The sequence below is a fragment of the Malania oleifera genome, chromosome 5 (assembly GCF_029873635.1).
Source record: "Malania oleifera isolate guangnan ecotype guangnan chromosome 5, ASM2987363v1, whole genome shotgun sequence".
NCBI lineage: Eukaryota > Viridiplantae > Streptophyta > Magnoliopsida > Santalales > Ximeniaceae > Malania > Malania oleifera.
The window spans coordinates 95712076-95733708 of record NC_080421.1 but is presented as its reverse complement, the minus strand read 5'-3'; the positions used below and the strand labels follow the sequence as shown (position 1 = coordinate 95733708).

At 36.9% G+C, this 21633-nt stretch overlaps 1 protein-coding gene across 1 annotated transcript; it reads right to left on the bottom strand.

Annotated features, from left to right (window-relative positions):
- Nucleotides 1–3981: 3981 nt before the first annotated feature.
- Nucleotides 3982–19791, bottom strand: LOC131155722 (uncharacterized). The gene is made up of 6 exons (XM_058109079.1): nt 17747–19791; nt 11362–11795; nt 11047–11208; nt 4866–4941; nt 4502–4657; nt 3982–4341 (listed from the first exon to the last, which is right to left on the bottom strand). The coding sequence occupies exons 1-6, from the start codon at nt 19610–19612 to the stop codon at nt 4255–4257; spliced, it is 2781 nt and encodes a 926-aa protein (XP_057965062.1). The 5' UTR covers nt 19613–19791; the 3' UTR covers nt 3982–4254.
- Nucleotides 19792–21633: the final 1842 nt, after the last annotated feature.

Sequence of the window (21633 nt, the reverse complement as noted above, 5' to 3'; positions counted from 1 at the left end):
CACTCTCACATCGGAGTGGTCTACCGCAAAACCTATCCAAACCTCTCTAACAACTCTCCTATCTAGTGATATCTTTGGCGATCGGTCAAATGAGAAATGTGTCATACTCACTAACTTGACCAAGAAGTTCCTTGTAAGTCCCACATACACCCGTCATACTACTCACAAAACTCCTTGAATAGTACCAGCGTACTCGATACCAATGTATGACCTGAGGATCTCTCTCCGGGTCTGGTTTTCCACCTCAGCCAAAAGTAAACATGGCACACATCTCTGACTTGTGCCATATGAGATATACATTTCGTGATAAACCTACAAAATACATATGTCCACCCTTTGATGCTATCTTCACCGGTCCCCAAATATTTGAACACGTGTAGTTAAGAATACCCTCCGTCTTGTGTGTAGTTGTTTTACACAAAACAGTACTACCTAACTCAGATTCTACGGCTGCAACTCCACTTACAACTATGATACCCTACAGTGCATAGATATTTCCCGCTAACTTCTTTCCCTTCATCACCATCAAATCACCTTCACACACCTTCATTATCTCACTTCCAAATTTGTAACTATACTCGTTACAATTTAAAGTGCCCCAATGAAATCACATTCTTTCGTAAATCTTGTACATGCCTTACGTCACATAAAGTTCTCACAACACCATCATACATCTTAATTCTGATATTTCCTATTGCAATTATTGTGCATACAACATCATTTCACATTTGAACATAACCAAAATTAACTGACTTGTAAGTGTTGAACCAATTTCTAATTGGTGTCATATGATAAGAACATCCATAATTTAGGATTCAAGAATCTATGAGGCATTATGAACCCGATGAAACAAATAGCATATCACTATCATTGCTTCTTGAGTCTCTTTCCACTACATTTTCATATTTTGATTAACCCTCTTGATTTTCGGCATTCCCCTTCTTCCACCCCGGACACTCCGATTTTATGTGCCCATTTTTCCTGCACTTAAAACATCTTATGTCCTTCTTTTTCCCAGACCGCAATCGAGATCCACTTTGAAACTTGCTTCTCCTATGTTCCTAGTTACCTTTCACCACAAGCTCTTCACCATGTGAAATTTGATTGCTGGCCATCTTTCTTTGATGAAAACCTAGCAATGTGCTTGTTACCTCTTCCAAATTCAAGGTTTCTTTGCCCCGTGTTAGAGTACTAACCAAATTCTCATATGTGTGAGACACAAGTAGGGAATTCAATAGCATATATCAGTGCCTTATATTCCTCCTCTAACTTCACATCAACATGTATCAAATCACTTACAATTTAATTGAATGTGTTGATGTGTTGGTTCAAATCCAAACCCTTCACTATCTTAAGTCAATACAAACTTTGCTTAAGAAATAATTTGTTCAATAAAAACTTAGACATATACCAACTTTCTAGTTTCTGCCAAACTGCTATCGGAAAATCTTCATCCATGACGTGATACAACAAGTCATCGACCAAAAAAAGTCAAATAGTCAGCATTGCCTTCACTTCCAATTCATTCCAACTTGTTTCATCCATACTTTCCGGTTGAATTTTGTATAAATCATTCACCATACCTTGCTGCACTAAGAGATCCTTCACCATTCTCTACCATAAATCGAAGTTTCACGTTCCTTCGAATTTAATGACATAGAACTTTGTAAAAGAAGTTCCAGAGGCCATTACAATGCACTGATACCAATTTGTTGTGAAAAATGAATTGTACAGCAGAATAAATAAATCTTACAACACAATACTCAATGGTAAAATATATAGAACAACAACCACTTGGATTATGATGAAAGCAAAAACAATAACGCAAGGAATTATGTGGTTCGGTAATGTCTACATCCACGGGAGCAATCGACAGTATTTTTCTTGCTATCTTTTTCCAAAGACATCAACATTACAGAGTTACAACATATACAATATATATATAACCCTACCGAAAGTTCCCCTCCTCCCTCCTCCCGAAACCCAACCTATCCAACGTCCCAATATTCAAAATTTGAAAATCAGCGATGGTAACCTGAGCCAAACCGTCGATGGTTTCAAACATACCGAACAGTTTAATATCGAGAGCAAACAGTCGCAGAAACAAATTTAAAATCGTCAACTGTTTCACTAAGTTAGGCCAAACCGTTGATGGTTTCCTCCTGCAAGTATCAGCTATTGTTTTCTTCCATGTTTTCTCATTGTACATGCATTCCACTCAATATATGAACCACATATCAGAACAACCTCCAAAGTCTCCTCAAAGAGAATAGAAGTGTGATTTCTCTTCTTTAAATGAATTCCACTTGAAAACACTTACCTTAAAATCTCCTTGAAAATGTTCTTTTATAGACCTTCAACGGAGGAAGGGAAAAACATTTTTGAATTTAAATTTCAAAATTCAAATTTGAAAATAACTACCAATAACCGCCAACCTTTAATTGCCCATGTCAGATGTTGACATGTGACATTAATGGAACACGTGGTTGGTCTAAAATCTTTAACCAACCGTACGAGGACAAGTATAAAATTTCAAATTTGTCACAGGCGAGTCGACCGCCTAGAGGGGTCGGTCGACCGCCTGCAAAATGGCACCAACGATTAAAAATAAGGGGAGGGCCTAGTCGACCGCCCAGTGTAGTTTTGTCTTTTCTCTGTATTTCCTTATGATTTTGCATCCTTACTTGGGTTGAATTTTTTTTTTCTTATCGAAAATTGACTATCGATTATCTTTTTATCACTTTGTCACCTTTTGTCTTTAGTCTACCTTTTGTCTTTAGTCTATCCCTTCTTTTTGTGTGCTTTTTTTTTTTTTCCCTCCTCTTCTAATATAAATTCTTTCACCGTAATATTTTTTTCCCTCCTTCTATGACTTCTATGAATTCTATGATTCTTATTATCTTTATCCATGCACCTTTGATGAGAGTTAGGATAGTAAGTCCATTCTCAACCAATTCACCATTTACGCATCACAATCCACACAACTTATTTTCCATCATGTCTTTAGTGTGTATGTGTGTGTATTTCAAGCAGGGAGCTTGGCCTATTAGTTTCTTAATTTATGAAAGATAAAATTTAGAGTCACTTAAACTTTCATAATTTAATAAAAAAAAGAGTAATATTATCTTCTTATTAATGATATGGACCATTTTTTTTTATTTTTTTATCAAATGATAAAAGTGTGAATTGATCAAAGTACGTATGTTCAAAGGTGTGTATATGGACCATTTTTCCACATATAGTTGATTGTTGACTACTAGAGTTTGTTTTTGTAGAGGATTTTTGAGAAACTTAAGGGATGGAATGTCATGTTTTTAAAACTCAAGGGATATTATTAAATTTTATCCAAAAAATGCTTCTCTAAATAGTTGTCCATGAGTACCATACACATGAAAATACATGCATGTATCTAGCATTCATCCATGAGTTGCACATTTGTATTATCTATAATGAAAGTTTATGTAAATACTAGCATAGATTTTGATATTGATTTTGAAACTTGAATTTATGTGTAAATTTAAGCTAAAATTTAATATAAAATTACATTAAATTTTATTCAAATTTACATAAATCTAAATTCAAACATTTAAATTTGTGTTTTATCCAATTTATACAAATCCATCAAGTTGTGATACTAATATTTCCAATACTCACATTAAAAATTAAAATAAAGAAGTGGACGATCAGGACACAACAAAAAAAATCAGTTCCTGTTGCAGGAGAGATGTGAATCAGAATAAAAATTCTTACGAGCCCAGTGGCAAGAATTAGAATGATCCCATCGTTTAGATCGATTTCCATTAGTAAGTGCAAAAGGTTGCTAAAATTTTTTCGTTGTTTTCAATTTTGCATTCTATTTTAATTTCTCAAACGGAAGATTAACATTAAGCATCCATCTAATAAAGCACAATCCAGAGGAAGTCAATATTTTGTTTAATGCGGACGCAAGCAAGGTGGAGTCCTCAGTCGAACAAGCATAAATATATAGCCCGTCTCTGGGGAGAGGCGTCAGCTAAAAATTCATTTCAAAGATTTCCGTGCAATTTAGATACAGAAGAAGGCGAACAGTAACAACAAAATAACACCAACAGCCAGCACAGAAAGAACACTTTGGCTGCCAAAATTACAGAAACAACCATTATAGGGTGACAATTGGATTGATAGAATGTTTAAACCTATGAGTAAAAACATATTACTAATTGACATGTTTTGCCATTGACAAATATAACACTACAAGGTTACAGTACCAGCCTCCTAGAGATGTTCTAAAATTGGAGCCAGCTTCAATCCAATGATTTTCACCTGCTTATTTGAGTGGCCATCCAAGAACACGTCCGAAATCTGCAATACAGAGCCAGCAAGCTCTATGAGACCTTATCCTTAACATCTGGCACATAAATTGAACCCTTGATCTACTGGTGTTTTCAAATTTAAATATTACATCGAATGCTTGATCAATAGTAGCATAGAGAACAAGAGATGGGTGTCACAAGAAACATACCTGACTGCATCCAAACAGCTTAAGCACCTTCAGTGACGTGCAACTATCCACAATCAACCCCAAGGCCTCATTCGACAGTTTGCGACACCAAGACAGATCAAGTCTCAGCAACTTTCTTGCACGTCTAGCAAGTGACATGGCTGTGTGGTGGCCAATCTATAAAACATTGAACAAAGCCCTCTGAAAAAATCATAATGGCAGGCAAAAAAGGCAGCTTACATTGCTAATGATCAGCCTCCAAAGCAGAATATTAAGGCTTACCACAGCCATCTAGAACACCAACCTCAAGAGAGTTTTGGACCGTTTGGGTGGGTGGGTTTTTGTTTTTTTTTTTTTTGGTGTGGGGAGGGGGGCGTTTATGTACCTTGTTGACATTATTGAGTGAAAGCTCTAGTAAAGACTCTCCACAAGTTTCCAGGAAAGCAGCAACAGCTTCATCACTGCCATGCAGAAAGCTTTGCTCCATTAGTTTGTCACAAAAGAATGCCAAGACTCTACAACCAACACTCAACGTTGCTTTTTGACTTCCATCGACAAAACAAGGCTGAAAACACAGAGGAATATCGAAATCTAGAAATACTTTAATTTAAAATATATCTGAAACAAGGTAATAGTGAATGGCTTGTGAGGAAGTGATCATCACAAAATCTTCACATAGAGATGGAACTGTAGTATCTAACCCGTCAAATGGTCACATTTCTGATAAGATTTCTGACTCATCAAAACATGGGAAACTGTATAAACCTAATAAAAATAACTTCTTGATTGATCAAACCTCAAACAATCCAAGTTATTAGGAAGGAAAAATTATCATAAGGAGCTGATTAAAATTAAAGTCCAATTTGATTGATTGATAAAATATAAAAGGAGGAAATTACAACACATCAGAGGAAATGCAGTCCTCCTGAAACAAAAATAAAATAAAAGCAATCTAAACCAACAAGATCTACTGTTTCATTGCACATCAATAAACCATAGCCCCAGAAACAAATCAAAAGCAACACCACAAAGAAACCAAAAAAAAACCTCACCGTGCACCAACACTGGGTCAATCACCCTCCCCCCTAAAAATTCTAGAATTAGGCTCCAACCAAATACTCCACTCAATAGCGAAAGTCGCCCATCTCCCAAGTATAAGGAGAACCAAATACCTTAACCTTATGTTTGGTAGCCTAGATTTGGAGGCTAAGATTTGGATTTGTGAGGATTTGGACAAAACATAGTACAAAATTATATTGTGCTCCATTCAAATCCATGCAAATCCAAATCCAAGGCTCCAAATCCATATTCCCAAACATTGGGTAAATCTTTTAAGAAAAAATCAGTCCAAAGAAGTCGGGCACACACGATACTCCTCGTACCAAAAAGCTTGCACCAAATGCCCAAAGAAAAAACGCAATGCAAAAATAAATGAGCTTCACTACCATGGAAACAAAGAAAGCAAACATCTAGAATCAAAGTGATGTAGAACAGTAGCAGAAACAGAAACATAGAGAATTAAGGGGCAGAGAGAAAAGAGGAATGGAGGAAGAAAGGAGAAAAGCAAGAAACAGAAGCAGGACAGAACAAAAACAACAGAATAGAAAGAGAGAGAGAGAAAGAGAGAAGGGAAGAAGATGATGGAAGAAGAAAGGAAGAAGAGAAGAGGGAGAGGCTGCAAGAGGGGGAGGGAAAACGATTCTGAAATCTGAATTCAAAATATGATAATCGTCTAATACAAATAAACACAAGCACAAGTATTTACAACAAAAACAAATAATTACAAGATAACTTCAAAACACTAAATGCACAAAATAACCCTAAATTAACTGAACTTTAAAATAACCAAAATTTTCCAAACTAAAATTAGAATCCAAACATCTAAAGCTGTATGTTGGGCTTTTGTGGAGCCTAGTTGTGTCTTAATTTGGATGACGACCCGACCTCCGTTTAATTAGAGATTTCTATCCTAAGGCTTAGTCCATGGAGCGAAGGCTTGGGCCTCGCAGCGCTCATGGACTAAGCGGTACAAGCCGCACTCGTGGGGGTTGCCCCGGGGGAAAATTTTTGGAGCTCATTCGGAACGGAACCCTAGGCGCAACATATAAAAAAGGTGCTTCGGGTGATTAGTTTTTTTTGAGTGGTTGTATTCTTGAGAGAGAGCGAGAGCGAGAGAATTGTATCGTCGCACTCTCTGTGCTTTCTTCCTGATAATATTGAAATCCCTGCAACTCCGTGGACGTAGGCAAAATTGCCGAACCACGTAAATATTGTCTTGTGCGTGTGATTGAATTTTTCTTTGGCGTTATTCTTTCTCTATTTGTTTCTCACAGGTTTCGGGAATTTGTTCGTATATTCCTAACACTGTAGCTACAATATAAGCACCTAAAGTTTGCCATTAGTGGTCCTCCATCACAATTCACAGAACTTTCAAAGGTCCTCTAAATTTGGAGCCAATCATTAGTACAGTCCTGTCAAGAATAGCAGATCAAATAAAAAAGCCTTGATTCTAGATGGAGTTTTGGCTTCACAAATGAAGGTGTATAAAAAAAAACAAGAATCATTAGCATCATGAACTAAATGACTGAAAAAATTCGCAAGAAAACTCCCCCGATCCATCCAAAACCCAAACTCCACAATCAGCATGAGAAGGTGGAATAAAAGAATCTATCACTCGTAAGAGTTGGGCAGTTCCCCAGCTTCCCTCTCACTCATAGTCCTAAAAATGAAATTCCAAGAGACAATAGGCCCTTCGAGAACCAATATGTCTGAGTGGAGCATTATGGCAAATCAAGAGAGAAGCCACACAGAAAGGTTTTATCTCAATAGTTCAGTTTTATCTCAATCCACAAAATCCTCCTATAACTGAACTCTCTCCCGATTACCCACACAGAATTCAACCCAAGGAAGAATTATGAAATCCAAGAAACGAACTTCCAGGGGTTCCCACAATTGGCAGTAATACTGAATTTGGAATCCCACCAATTCTGCAGGATTCCAAGCTTGCTGAGAATAAACTTACACCATAAGGATCCACTGTGTGTGGATAATTTATTTTAACTGACTTCTACAATAATTTAAAAAAAAAAAATCAATAGGTTAATTTTTCCACTGTGTGATTGCCTACACACGTCTATGGGGTGTTTGTTTGTACTGGATGTGCTCTAAATAGAGAGCTCACTTAATGGCCTCCAAAATAAGAGACATTTCCTGTTTGGTTGCATCTTTGAATATCTTTTGAATGGCTCTGATTCAGTCAGCAACAAACTCGTCGCTGGATGCCATTCCCAGGGAGAGTTGACGCTCGTGACTACAACACCCTTGTTCTTCTTTCATCACCTCCCTATGTGCCTTTCTCTCTCTCTCTCCCACCTCTCTTCCAACAAGTAACATCTCCAGGTTACGTCTGGGATCCAAATTGTTGGGTACCGTCAGTGATTGGAAGGAGATCAGTGGCACCAAGGAAAATCAGAAAGATCTGCAATTAGAGGCTTCAATCAACAAGTTTTTTTCCCCCTGTTTCTGTAATGCAAAGGAAGTTTGATCTGTGATGGAGTGTGGGGCTTTTGATTTGCTATGGGATTTAAAAAATTTTCCGATGATTCTTGAACCTGAATCTTCACTTTCATGGAATCAATTTGAAAAAAAAAAAAAAAGGTTGCTCATGCACTGGATGAGAACAAAATTTTCCAGTGTTTGTTCAGCCTGGATCTGGCTTTCTCACAAAATTTCAATAGTTAAACTGGTGTTTGTTCCAGAATCTCGTCTCCTATGGGTTTCATTTTTTTATTGTTCAGGTGGGGCTTTTGCAAATGGAACTGGCTTTCTTATAAATTTCCAATTGTCTGAAGTTTTCCACAACCAATTGCTGTGTTCAATGTTTCTCTGTGATGCAATTTGAGCATCAATAAAACTTCCTTGCGGTTTGATTTTTTTTTTTTAATGCAACTCTAAAAACAATTACTGAGAAATTCTTCTTGCAACCTATAATTATTAACAATGTTTTAGATATTTTTCACTTTTTTTCCTTTCAAGTTGTAAGATGCATTTTTTTTTTGTTTACATGCAAATAAATATGACCTCATAGTGTTAAAGGGTTAAAGGGTCATAACACATGTTCAGATGTTTAAATAGATCAATAACAAACAGCCTAAATTATTTAATGTTGAGTGGTTCAGTTAAGCTATAAATGTGATTCAGAAATTTAGAACTTGATTCTGCATTCAATAATTAATAATAAATTTTCTCAAATGCCCCATTGTCAGTCAAAATGGTGCCAAAAGCCAAACTACTTGCATAAAAAACAAAGTGGGCCACTGCCATTGCAGCCACATCATTCACAAATGGAGGCCATTAAGAATGAGATCCTTCAAAATGGGAAACCCCAGACAATAGCCAGCAGCTTTAGCACGTTTATACAAGCACTCGCTTGCCTGTAGGTCAATAGGTGACTACCACTGCCAATAATTTAGCTGTTTACACAACAGCAACACAACTGATGCATATTAATTCAACCTCTGTATCTCTCTCACAAAACCCACAACCAATAATAAGCTTGTTACCATAATAAAGTCCCCAAACCTTTATTCCCACAATAAAGCTCAGCCCTTAAATAAAAGTCCATATGTGAACCTCTGTATTTATATCCTAGCCAAAAATTTATATGAAGTTCACTAGTACAGCATTGATTAGGGTAAAAAAACAAGTTCACATGTGAATAAGATAAAAATGTCAACTAGCAGGCCACACATGTCCATGCAGTGAGCAGGAAGAAAGTGTCAGGTAGTGCAGGGGGGATATTCCAAATAAAAGTTCATTTTTGCCCCAAACAAAAGGAAAATTTTGTTAAACTAGGAAAAGCCAACACAGTGCATGCTAGGAGTACAAAAAGCAAACAATTTATATCTGAAGTTTATAAAGAAAATAAAATCACCAAAGTATGGCATCTAGAGCTGCAAACGAGCCAAGCCGAGCTGTGACGAGCTCGAGCTCGGCTCGTTTATTTATAAGCAAGCTCGAGCTTAACTTGAGCTTAATGTTTTCTGTTCGAGCTTGACTCGTTTAGCATATATATAACTCGAGATCAGCTCAAGCTCGACTCAACTAAAGCTCATTTCACATATAAACAAGCCGAGCTCAAGCTCGAGCTCAAACTCGGCTCGACTAAAGCTTGTTTCAAACTAATAAACGAACTAACACACTAACTAATTAAATTAATTGATAATTAATAAATTTATTTAAAAATATATTTTAAAGTAAAAAATCAAAATCAAATATTTAATGTGATTAATATTGAGTTTGTTCATGAGCCTAATATCGAGTTTGTTCAGGAGTTGCCAACGAACTAGGAAACTAACTGATAAATGAGCCGGCTTGAAAGCTATTAAACGAGCCAACTCGCAAGCCTAACAAGCTAAGTATGAACCAGCTCGAGATCGATCGTTTAGCTGACAAGCTGGAAATTTGAGCTCAAGCTCGGCTTGTTTAACTTAATAAACAAGTTCGAGCAAGCCATTATTAATCAAGCACCAAGTACCTCACAAGAAGCTCGGCTCGGTGCCAACAGTTTCTAACCCTTCAAAAGTAGAGCTTCCTAGCAACCAAGTTTTGGAACCTTGAAATGGTAAACTGATGAAGCACAAGAAGCCAGAAAGTGTATGGATCATTTTCCCCCTATTTGGTGAGCCTCAATACAATGGTATGGGTGTAACACCCAAACATGAAGGTTACATATTCAAGTCAAGAAAAGAGCATATCCGAAGGAAGTAAGGCTTGCATACATCACCTTCATGCCCTCCCTAGACAATTCCACCCCCACCACCATCACCCCACTCCACGGCAGGTGCAAAAAATGGAGAGGGAGTTTTTTGCAGTGGATATTTTATTTTGACTCACTTTGGAGGCTGATTTTGAAGAACAGGACTATCGTTTGTTAGGTCCTCAGTCCAATAAATTTTGGTTAATTAATTAGTCCAGGTTATGCTTATGGGAGGTTTTATTTTTAAAAGAGTGATTACTTAGAGCTTTGGTTGCAATTTCCTAAAATTTAGTTTTCTTAAGTTATATGATTTGTTACAGTTAATCAGGTTGGTTAATTCGCATTCAATTGAAATATGTTAAGTAATGTGATTTGTGGCCACTGGCCGTAGCACATCACGAACCCAATCTCATACTAAAAAAGTATCCTATTGTCTCTTTCCATGAAACAGAAGAGAAGCCTGTCATTTTTAAGCCTTGCGCATCAGGCACCCAAGCTACATGCCATCATCCAGTCAATAGCTTAGTTAGCAATACCCATCAAGCTCCAAAGCGTACCGTGATAGTAAGTTCAAACACAAACTCACAGCTCAGATAAAAAAAAAAAAGGTATCAGGTACCATCAGAGGGGCATATCATATAATTCACACACAAATATGCCCACATGCACTCACAAGCACACACAAGCAAGATGGGCAGAACTCAAAGCATGTCTCTCTCAAATATGGCAAGGTTAACAGTTGTGGCATCTAGCAAAATAACAAACTGCCTTAAATTGTACTTTACAGATAAAGAAGAATAGGAAAAACCTGAAAGCATGGCGGCAGAGCTTTAGTCTTTGAATAGCTTGACAACCATTCGCAAGGTATCCTATCGCAGAATCTGTCAATTTGCATAAGTTAACTAGGTCAAGTGCAGATAAGCTAGAACAGGTTTCAGCTATGACTTTCAAGGAAGAATCAGTCAATTTCCTGCAATCAAAAAATTTAAAAAGAAAAAACTACATAATTAAAGAATGAAAGTGACGTAAGTAACACTTTAAAACTCAATAATAGCACGATACATCATAAGGGCACAGGTTAATAAAGATTATTTACAGACATTGATGTATTAAAAGAACATACACGCAATCAGTTAAAATGAGCTCCTTCATATTTTGACCTCTCATAATAATGAAGCTCCTTATAAAATCATCGCACACAGATTGAAGGCCAGCTAGAGACAACACTTCCAAGTGTTCTAGCTTCTGCAATGCTGGCAGAATATGCATAGCATCTATGCTTTGGCAATCATCAATGTATAATTCCCTCAGAACTGACCCATGTGAGTCTGCCAAAGCGTCAATAGAACTTGAGCTCAGAAGGGAGCACTGCGAGAGATTTATAGATTTTAGTGCAGGGGCAGCACGAAGAAGTGCACTTAACCCAACGTCCGAAAGCCTGCAAGCCCCCTTCAGGGAGATGGTAGTTAATGCAGGCAAGCAATTTGATGACTGAGCCAAGGTTGCCAGTAATATATAATCTGGCATACAGCGCCCACATTGGTCAAGTTGTAGTACCTGAATCCAGATAACAAAAATATCCAGGTTAATTAGACTTCCTGAGAGATTAGAAGCACGAATGTAAATTAACTGACTACTCTGGGCTTGTAGCAACCCCACCCCACCCACCACCACCCCTCCAAAAATATACCAGGTCAAGGGGACTAGATAGGCCCACGGATAGTCCCAAAGATTCTTATTTGCACCCAATAGGTTTCGAACCAAGGACCTACAGTCTCAAGGCACTTGTTCTGGCTCTCCCAACCATTGGCTGCCTCCTTGGGGTTAATAAGCCAAAATTTCATATTAAAATAAATGAAGCTCCAAAACAATGGCACTTCAAAACAATGGCCTTGTGGCAAGTAAGAAAAAACATTTGCAAAATTAAGCTTGCATGGGAAAAATATTGACAAATTATAAGCTCGTGATCAAGTCAAAAGTGATCCAAAACAATATTTTAACAACTTAAACTACCAAAGATAGATGCCCAAAGTCAGTGCAGCTTTTCCTAATGGAATCACGAGAATGGCCAAGAAAAGAATACCTGATTTTTTTCTCCCATCAGCATATCTAATGGCAAAGCACACTAGCAGAATATATCTTATCTTCTAGGCCATTAAAAGACTTGAAAAGGGCCAGGTGGCCTGAGATGGAAAACTGAGTACACCTGGTGACGAAGGACCACAACTATTTACCATTTAGACTGCCAATTCGGCAACATATTTTAGGTGTCGATTAGGAAATTAGAATGTATGTATTAAGCTTTATTTATTGCATATTTTCAATTATTTAGGGGGCTAGTGTAAGTATGTGTTTTTGTTAACTGTAGGGCATCTATGTCCTTGGTAGTTATGCATGGAGCAGTTTTGCAAGCAGAATTGAATTAAGAATCCCCTCTGTTTTCCCTCTCCCTCCCTGCACAGGGTCTCTCCTCCCTCTCTTTTTCTGTTCTCTCCTTCTCTACTTCTTCCTGTCTTCTATTGCTTCTCTTCCATTTTCTTGGTTCTCTCTCTTTCCCTTCATCTCCCTGCCGTCTGGCATCACCTGGTCATAGGAATATGAACCTGGTCCCCACCTCAATAGATTATTATAAAGAGAAAAATGTATGTTTTATATCTCGCACACACATATTATATTTTAAATATAGTTCATTCTAGTATATAAGCATATATATATATATATATATATAACAACAACAAAACCAAGCCCTAAGTCCCACTAGGTAGGGTTGGCTATATGAATCCTTTTCCGCCAATTTATGCAATCATGGACCATTTCTTTTGATAGATTCAGGGATATTATATCCTTACTATCTCCTCCCAAATTATTTTAGGTCTACCGGACCCCCACCTCTTCTACTGCCCCTCACAGTAACTAACCCACTCTTCCTCACTGGAGTACTATGTGGCCTACGCTGCAAGTGTTCATACCATTTAAGTCATCCCTCCCTTATCTTATCTTCTATAGGAACTACACCTAACTTACTGCGAATATGTTCATTCCTTAATTTATCTTTCAATGTTATATCACTCATTCATCTAAACATTCTCATCTCGGCAATTTTTACTTTTTGGATATTCTGTTTCTTTACCGCCCAACATTCTAATCCATAGAGCATAGCTGGTCTTATAGCTGTCCTATAAAACTTCCCTTTTAATTTTAAGGGTATTTTACGATCACAGAACACACTTGAAGCACTACTTCATTTTACTTAACCTGCATAACTCTATGCATTACATCATCTTCAATTTCTCCTTCAACTTGTATAATTGATCCAAGGTATTAAAATCTAAAAGTGCGATTTATTTTTTCATCATCAAGTTTAACTTTATCTCTAATATTCTTCCTACCATTACTAAAATTACATTTCATATATTTTATCTTATTTCTACTTATCCTAAAGCCTCTAAATTCCAAAGCTTATCTCCATAATTCTAACTTAGCCTCTACTCCGTCTCTAATTTCATCGATTAATACAATATCATCTGCAAACAACATACACCATGGAACCTTCTTTGAGTACTCTTAGTCAGTTGTCCCATCACTAAAACAAAAAAGATAAAGGCTCAAAGCAGATCCTTGACGTACATCTGTGGTGATTGGGAATTTTTTAGTTTCTTCATCTATAGTCCTTACACTAGTCATTACTCCATTGTACATATCCTGAATGACATCTATATACCTACTACATACACTCTTTTTTTCTAAAACCCACCATAGAACTTCCCTAGGTATCCTATCATGTGCTTTCTCAAGGTCAATAAATATTATATGCAAGTCCCTCTTCTTTTCCCTAAACTTTTCCATTAATCTTCTTAAAAGATATATAGCTTCTATGGTAGATCTCCCTGGCATAAAACCAAATTGGTTTTCTGAGACCTTCGTTTCTAACCTTAATCTTTGTTCAACTACCATTTCCCATAGTTTCATCGTATGACTCATAAGTTTAATTCCTCGATAGTTATTACAATTTTGACTATCTCTTTTATTTTTGTATATATGTATTAAAGTGTTTTTCCTCCATTCATCTTACATTTTCTTAGTTTTTATAATTGTAATAAATAAATTAGTAAACCATATAATTTTGTTATCACCTAAGCATTTCCTAACTTCAAATGGGATGTTATATGGTCCGATAGCTTTCCCATTTTTCTTTTTTTTTTTTTAATGCAAACTTAACTTTGTTAACTCTAATTTTGCAAATAAATCTCATATTTTTAGTTTTTTCCTCATTTGACAATTCTAAATTTAAGTCTTCTATTTGGTTTTCATTAAACAACTTACTAAAGTAACTTCGCCTTCTTTCTTTAATGTTTTTATTCTTAACCAAGACAATATCATCCTCGCTTTTTTATACATGTTACATTTCCTAAGTCCTTACTCTTCCTTTCTCTACCTTTAGCAAGTTTAAATATATCTTTTTCCCCTTCTTTTGTATCTAAACTATCATACAAATTGTTAAATGATCTGCATTTAACTTCACTAACGGCCTTTTTTGCATATTATCTTGCCTCCTTATACTTTTGAAGTTATCCATATTTCTACATTTTTGCCACGTTTTATACCAAATTCTTTTTGTCTTTATGATTTTTTGTACATCTTTATCCCACCACCAACTTTCTTCGTTATTCGAGAATTTTCCTTTTGATTCACCTAAAATCTCTTTTGTTATCTTTTTAATAGAGCTAACTAATCTACTCCAAAGAGTATTTGTATCTATCTCATCCTCTATAGTCCAATACCCATCTTTGATCATTTTATCTTTAAATTTTATTATATTTTCTCCTTTTAGGTTCCACCACCTAGTTCTTTTACGCTGGTTTATTTTATCTTTTTTCTTCTATATTTTAACACATATATCTACCACTAAGACTCTATGCTATGTGATTAGGCTTTCACCTGGAATAACTTTACAATCCTTGCATGATAAAAGATCTACCCTTTTAGTTAAAAAAAAAAAACCTATTTGACTTCTATTTTGTCCACTTTTAAAGGTTATTAAGTGTTCTTCTCTCTTCTTAAAGCAAGTATTCATTATACTAAAACCATATGACATAGCGAAGTCTAAGATCATCTCCCCAGGCTCATTTTTATCTCCATATCCATATCCTCAATGTACCATCTCACAATTTTTATTATCCCTTCCAACATGTCCATTCAGATCTCCTCCTATAAATATTTTCTCAGTCCCTAGTATGTCTTGTATAATACTATCCATATCTTCCCAAAATTGTCTCTTTTAAGATTTTCTACTAAGCCAACTTGAGGAGCATAAGCACTAATGATATTTATTATTTCTTGTCCTAATACCATCTTGATTTTTACAATTCTATCCCCTACTCTATTTATATCAACAACACTATCTTTTAAGTTTTTGTCTATACTAATTCCTACTCCATTCTTATGTATTTCTTTTCCAGTGTACTAAAGTTTAAATCCTGATTTATCAATTTCTCTAACTTTCTTCCCCACCCACTTAGTTTCTTGAAGGAAAATTATATTAACTCTTCTTCTGATCATTGTGTCGACAATTTCCATACTTTTACCCATAAGTTTCCCTATATTCCAAGTTGCTAATCTAATCCTAGTTTCATAAACTAACGTCTTTACTTGCCCATGTCCAAAATGATGCAGGAACCCTTCCATATTTGTCACCATACCCGGGCGCCGACACAAAGCATCGATTCATGGCGACGACCTAGCCCACCCTCGCCCACTTTTTGCTACACCCAGCTCATACAAGTACAATGCGTTGCTCGTAGGGGACACTCCAGCAAATATTCGGTAAGGATTCATATTATAGTGATCTAACAAATTTTACACTGGCTGTCGACTACCTAACGCAACCCTCCTCCATAGTTTAGTTGGCAAAGCCCACCTAATGCACTTTTCGCTACACCCAAGTGGTACAAGTACAATGCGTTGCTCGTAGGGGACACTCCAGCAAATATTCGGTAAGACTTCATATTATAGTGATCTGACAAATTTTACGCTGGCTGTCAACTACCTAACGCAACCCTCCTCCATAGTTTAGTTGGCGAAGCCCACCTAATGCTTGGAACTCATTATTAGGAATAACTAGCACCTGCTAAATATTTGGCATGGAAGCAAAGTACAGATTCCCCCCCCCCCCCCCCAAACAACAAATTAAGATGTCTTAAATTTTCCTAAAATGGAGTGGTTTTAATCTTGTATGAAGCTAAGGTACTTTAAAGCCACGCAAACCCAAATTATATTTCTCTCTCTTTCTCTCTACACTGGTTGTCAACTACCTAACGCAACCCTCCTCCATAGTTTAGTTGGCAAAGCCCACCTAATGCTTGGAACTCATTATTAGGGATAACCAGCACCTGCTAAATATTTGGCATGGAAGCAAACTACTGATTCCCCCCCCTCCCTAACAACAAATTAAGATGTCTTAAATTTTCCTAAAATAAAGTGGTTTTAATCTTTTATGAAGCTAAGGTACTTTAAAGCCAGTTATCTATAGGAAAACTTCACACCTCGTAATCATGGGCACGCTGATATTGATAGTTTGGGAGGAGATGGCATTATTCTACATGGGATAAAATAACAACCTAATTCTAGAGCTTATATCACAAAACACCACTGCAGATTCATTCTCTACTTAAAATGAGGGAGATAAGTTAATTGCTCTTTATTTGATAAAATTTAGGGAAAGGATGGAGCCAATGGCGACTCTCCCCACTAGTATAAGAGGTTTGTTTATCCGGTTGCGAGTTTGGCCTATGATGGAGATAAGGAACATGAGCATGGTTGATGTTAAAATTGGCAAAGAGGGTTTTGAGTTTGGCTAGCAAGTACGGTGAATATGATGATGAAAATTGGACTTTTTGAATATGATGACAAGTGTTAATTGGGTTCATGAAAACACAAATCATGGGGCATAGAAGCCGCTAAGAATGTGTAGTGGTGTTGGTGTTGAACTATGGTCATGGAAGCTCGCACAAAGTGCAAAGAAGGAGGTAAATGCTTGGGGGATGGGTTACAAAAGTCAATAGTGTTTAATTGTGTGTAAACATTATGCAACGGTAGTTTTTATACTTTTTGGATTAGTGGGAACAAATAAAAAATTCTTTTAAGAAAAGAAAAAGAAAGATAGCCTAGTGCTTACATTTAGGCGTAACAGCCTCTTCCAAAGAAACATTATAAACAATGTATTTACAATCAATGAAAGTCAACACAACATTCATGCCTTTTCCCACCCATAATTCTCAGCCTAGTGTTAAATAAATAATTTATTTGCAAACAACACTGCTAAAAAATTCTATTTTTTTATATCCAAGAAAATATGGAGATGATCATTAGTTAACAGGTAAAACGCATTTATTTCGGAGTGTGCATAGTAAAATTGTTGAGGCTTTGGTCATTCCTCATTTTATGATGTAATTATGATTCCGAGATAAATAATAAAACATAATATAAGTCAAATAAATATGAGAATATACCGTCAAGTTATTGGAGTCACACTGGTCAAAGGTTCTTGTGAACTGTTCCTCTGTTAACCATGAGCAATCCCTAATACGAACTTCCGTAGGGCACCCACAAAAAAGAAGGTCAATAAAATGACCAGTCATTCTCCGAGAATCACATAGCGACTGACTGAGCTTGTGCCTAAATTCATCAGGGACATGCTCAAGTGAAGTGATTGATTCGGCATTCCTGGCAAGAACTGCCAGGCATAGCTCCTGCAATGAAGGAACTAACGGCTCTAAGTTTTGACAGCCCTTATCAACCCTTGGATGCCATTTTAGCGGAACTGAATTGCATTTGTCGGAGGAAAAGTTCTGTTGCTTATTCAGATGCATTGCCCGGTCCTTAATAATCTTCATAGCAGTAGAAAAAGGACCAGGCCAATCTTCAATTTCCTGTCCAGCTTCTCTAGATGGCATTTCCTGATCAGCCTCAACAGAAGCATGATCCTCTTCTTCTTGGGGAGTAAAATGAGCAAACCGAGATGCATTTTTTCTAGCTATATGTCGAAACCGTTCCTTGTATTCCGTTGCTCTTGACGAATTCCCTGTTGGCTTAGTCTCTATCACCTGCTTCTCAACCTGCAATGCTACATTACCCTTCAGCCATACAGCATCTGAAATGATATCTTCAATTGAATTCTTATCTTTAGGTTCTACATTCAATGTCACTGGATTGTCATTTGGTAACAAAGCATCCTCAACTAATTTCCCCTTCCCCTTTTCTTGCTTGCTGAATCTCCTCCTGCCCTTAACACAACCATTTTCATCAGAACTTGGCTCTTTCTCCAGCTCTTCAGCACCAACATCCTGTTGAATTTCATCAAGCAAAATCCCTTTTCTTTTGCTAGTTCTCACTCCTTTCCCTTGAACCGATTCACAGTCTTCATTCTCAACTTGGGTAATATCAGCACCAGCTGCATCCAGTTTCCTCTTTGAAAGTCTAGTTACCGGAGGCAAACTCGGAGTGTTTTTGAGCCGTGAACAGATGGAACCCAAAACTGTGTCTGTACTCAATTTCTTTGCTTTAGCTTGCAAATTCAATCCCACTAAAGCTGTACCATTTGATAGCAGAGCATCCTTGACTGATTTGTGCTCCTCATCTTCCCTGCTGAATCTTACCCTATCAGCGATTGCTTCCTTCACCAACTTTTCAGCAACAACACCTTCTCCTCTTCTATCTCTCAACACTCTGTCAACTTCTTTATCTGTTGCTTCCCTTTCTCTTTCACAAACACAGTAGCTACTTTCATTCTCAATTGCAACTGAACCAATACCAACTACATCCCTTCCTCTCTTGGCAACCCTAGCCCCTGATCGCAATCTCAAAAACCCATTACGACTCTCATGCTCTTCTCCTACCTTCATACCCACCAAATCCTCCAATTTTCCAGTCTCTTTGGCCTTTTTTGAACTCTTACTCCTTCCATTACTGATCCTAGAATTTTCCAAACAATAACCTGATCCATCCATACCCATCTTCTGCTCTGAAACCCTAACCTTGTCTACAATCGAATCGTTACCCTCATTTGCAGAACCAGATTCATCTTCTCCGTCAAGGCTCTTCCGTTTGCGAACGGAAACCGAGACTGAGGCCTCTCCGGTGCTTTCGCCATTTGGATTTGGTTTCGAAGCGAGTCGGAGACTCCGCCTCCGAACTGCTCCAGATACCGAATCAGAGCCGAACCCTAGGGCGCCTGAAAGATGAGACGAAGATGGGACCGAGCAGGAGGGATAGTGTTCGTAAGGTTTGGCGGGGGTGGCGGGTTCGAGCGCCTCTTTCTCTAGGGCTTGGGAAGGAGATCTACTCGGGAGTGATTTTCGAGACCTTAAGACCGCCATTAAAGAAGAGGGTGCAACTCTAGGCGAGAGAGAGGGAGAGATGGAGTACCATTACGCAGCGGCGATGGCGGTCGCGTTGGCAACAGGGAGTGCGTGTACCGTTTGGGAAGCTGCTTCCTCCGGAAGCCGAGATAATATGGTAACATTTTCCCGCCAAAAGAAGGGATTAGCCGCATGTCTAATCTAAACGACGGGTTCCATTTGCTGCAGAAAATAATATTATTTTAATTAAAATTATTAAAAAAAATCATCCAAATTCAACTTCCAAAATGGTGTATTTCTAAATCTCCTAAGTTGATCTTACAAGTTTTAATAAAATCTCACAGGTTGATATGTGAGTTTTGCATGGGGGAGATATCTCAAGGTATTTTTATTTTAAAATAGAAATAAAAGTAGTGAAATTTTGGAAAGACATACTTTGTGCTCGATTGCCCATTTTAGGCAATTTTTTTTTTATTTTATGTAATTTTTAGAAAAGAAATTCATTTAAAGTAAATAAACGAGTACAAAGATATGTCATTTCAAAGTTTCATCACTTTACGTCTATTTAACTTCTTTTTTTTTTAAATAATTAATCCTATATTGTAGAGGTCTTAAATTTGAACATGTATTGAATTTGGATAAAATCTAATATTAAATAATATTGAAATTTGTTCAAATTCACTTAAATCCAAATGAAAGATTGAAATTCATACTTTCAAATGTAAAGTAAAACTTCATAGATCGATCAACTAAGTCCAAAAGATTAATTTGTGGGTAGGCTTAGCAAAATGGATACAAATCCGTTAATCCGAACCAAATCTGACCCGCTTTAACCGACTTATAATCTACCCGCTCATTAAATGAGTTAAATATGGTTTTTCATTTTATATGTCCCCTTAGCAAGTCAGGTCGAGTTTATCCAGTGAATATTCGTCAACCCACTTAAAAGTCAATTAACTGATTAACCATTGTCGCGACATCCTAGACCAGCCAAAAACACTGGCACGGGTGCGGCTGCGAATTAGGAAAAATGGATGGTATGAATTTTGAAAAGAATTTTTTCGTGGAAAACATGGTGTATAGAGTCGCCACTAACCTTTTGGAGTGTGATTAGAACACTTGATTACCACCCAATTAAGGGTAGAATCGATCTGCACTACCGGAGTCAGGCTAGAGAGTTCGGTTACGCGAGGGGAAGGTATTAGCAACCCCTATGTACTCGTTCTTATGAACGGTACCTAATTAATTGAAAATTATCCCTTTAAAATCCTTAAAAGAAGCATAACCTAACAGCATTCGAATGACTTCCATTCTTAACTACAAGTGCGAAGATTTCCTCAAAATCTATTCCTTTCTCCTGGTTATATCCCTAAGCTACTAGTCTTGTCTTATTTTTAACAACTATTCCATGTTCATATTTCTTGTTCTTATATATCCATTTTGTTCCAATAATTGTCTTATCCTCAGGTCTATGAACAAATGTCCAGATTTTATTTCTCTTAAACTGGTTTAATTCTTCTAACATAGATATTACCCATGATTCATGCTCAATTGCTCCACTCACATTTTTAGGTTCTTCTTGTGATAAGAAGGCAAAATGACTAATCATATTTCTATATGAGGATCGTATAGTTATTCCGCGTGATGGTTCTCCTATAATTTAATCTATAGGATGATTCTTTATGTACTTCTATTCTCTAGGTATTTCATTAACCTCTTTTTCTACTTGATTATCTTTAAAATATGTTTCCTTATCTTCATTTCTCTTGTCTGAATTATCTTCAATAGATAATTTTTTAAATTCCTTATTAATCTCAACTTCATTCTCATCAATTTTTTGAGCAAATGGATTGGATTCATTGAATACTGCATGAATGGATTCTACAACGGTTAGTATTCATTTATTATATATGCTGTAGGCTTTACTATTTAAGGCAAATCCTAGAAAAATACCTTCATCATATTTCACATCAAACTTTCCTAAATGTTCATTGTCTTTAAGTACAAAACATTTGCAACCAAAGAGATGGAAATATGAG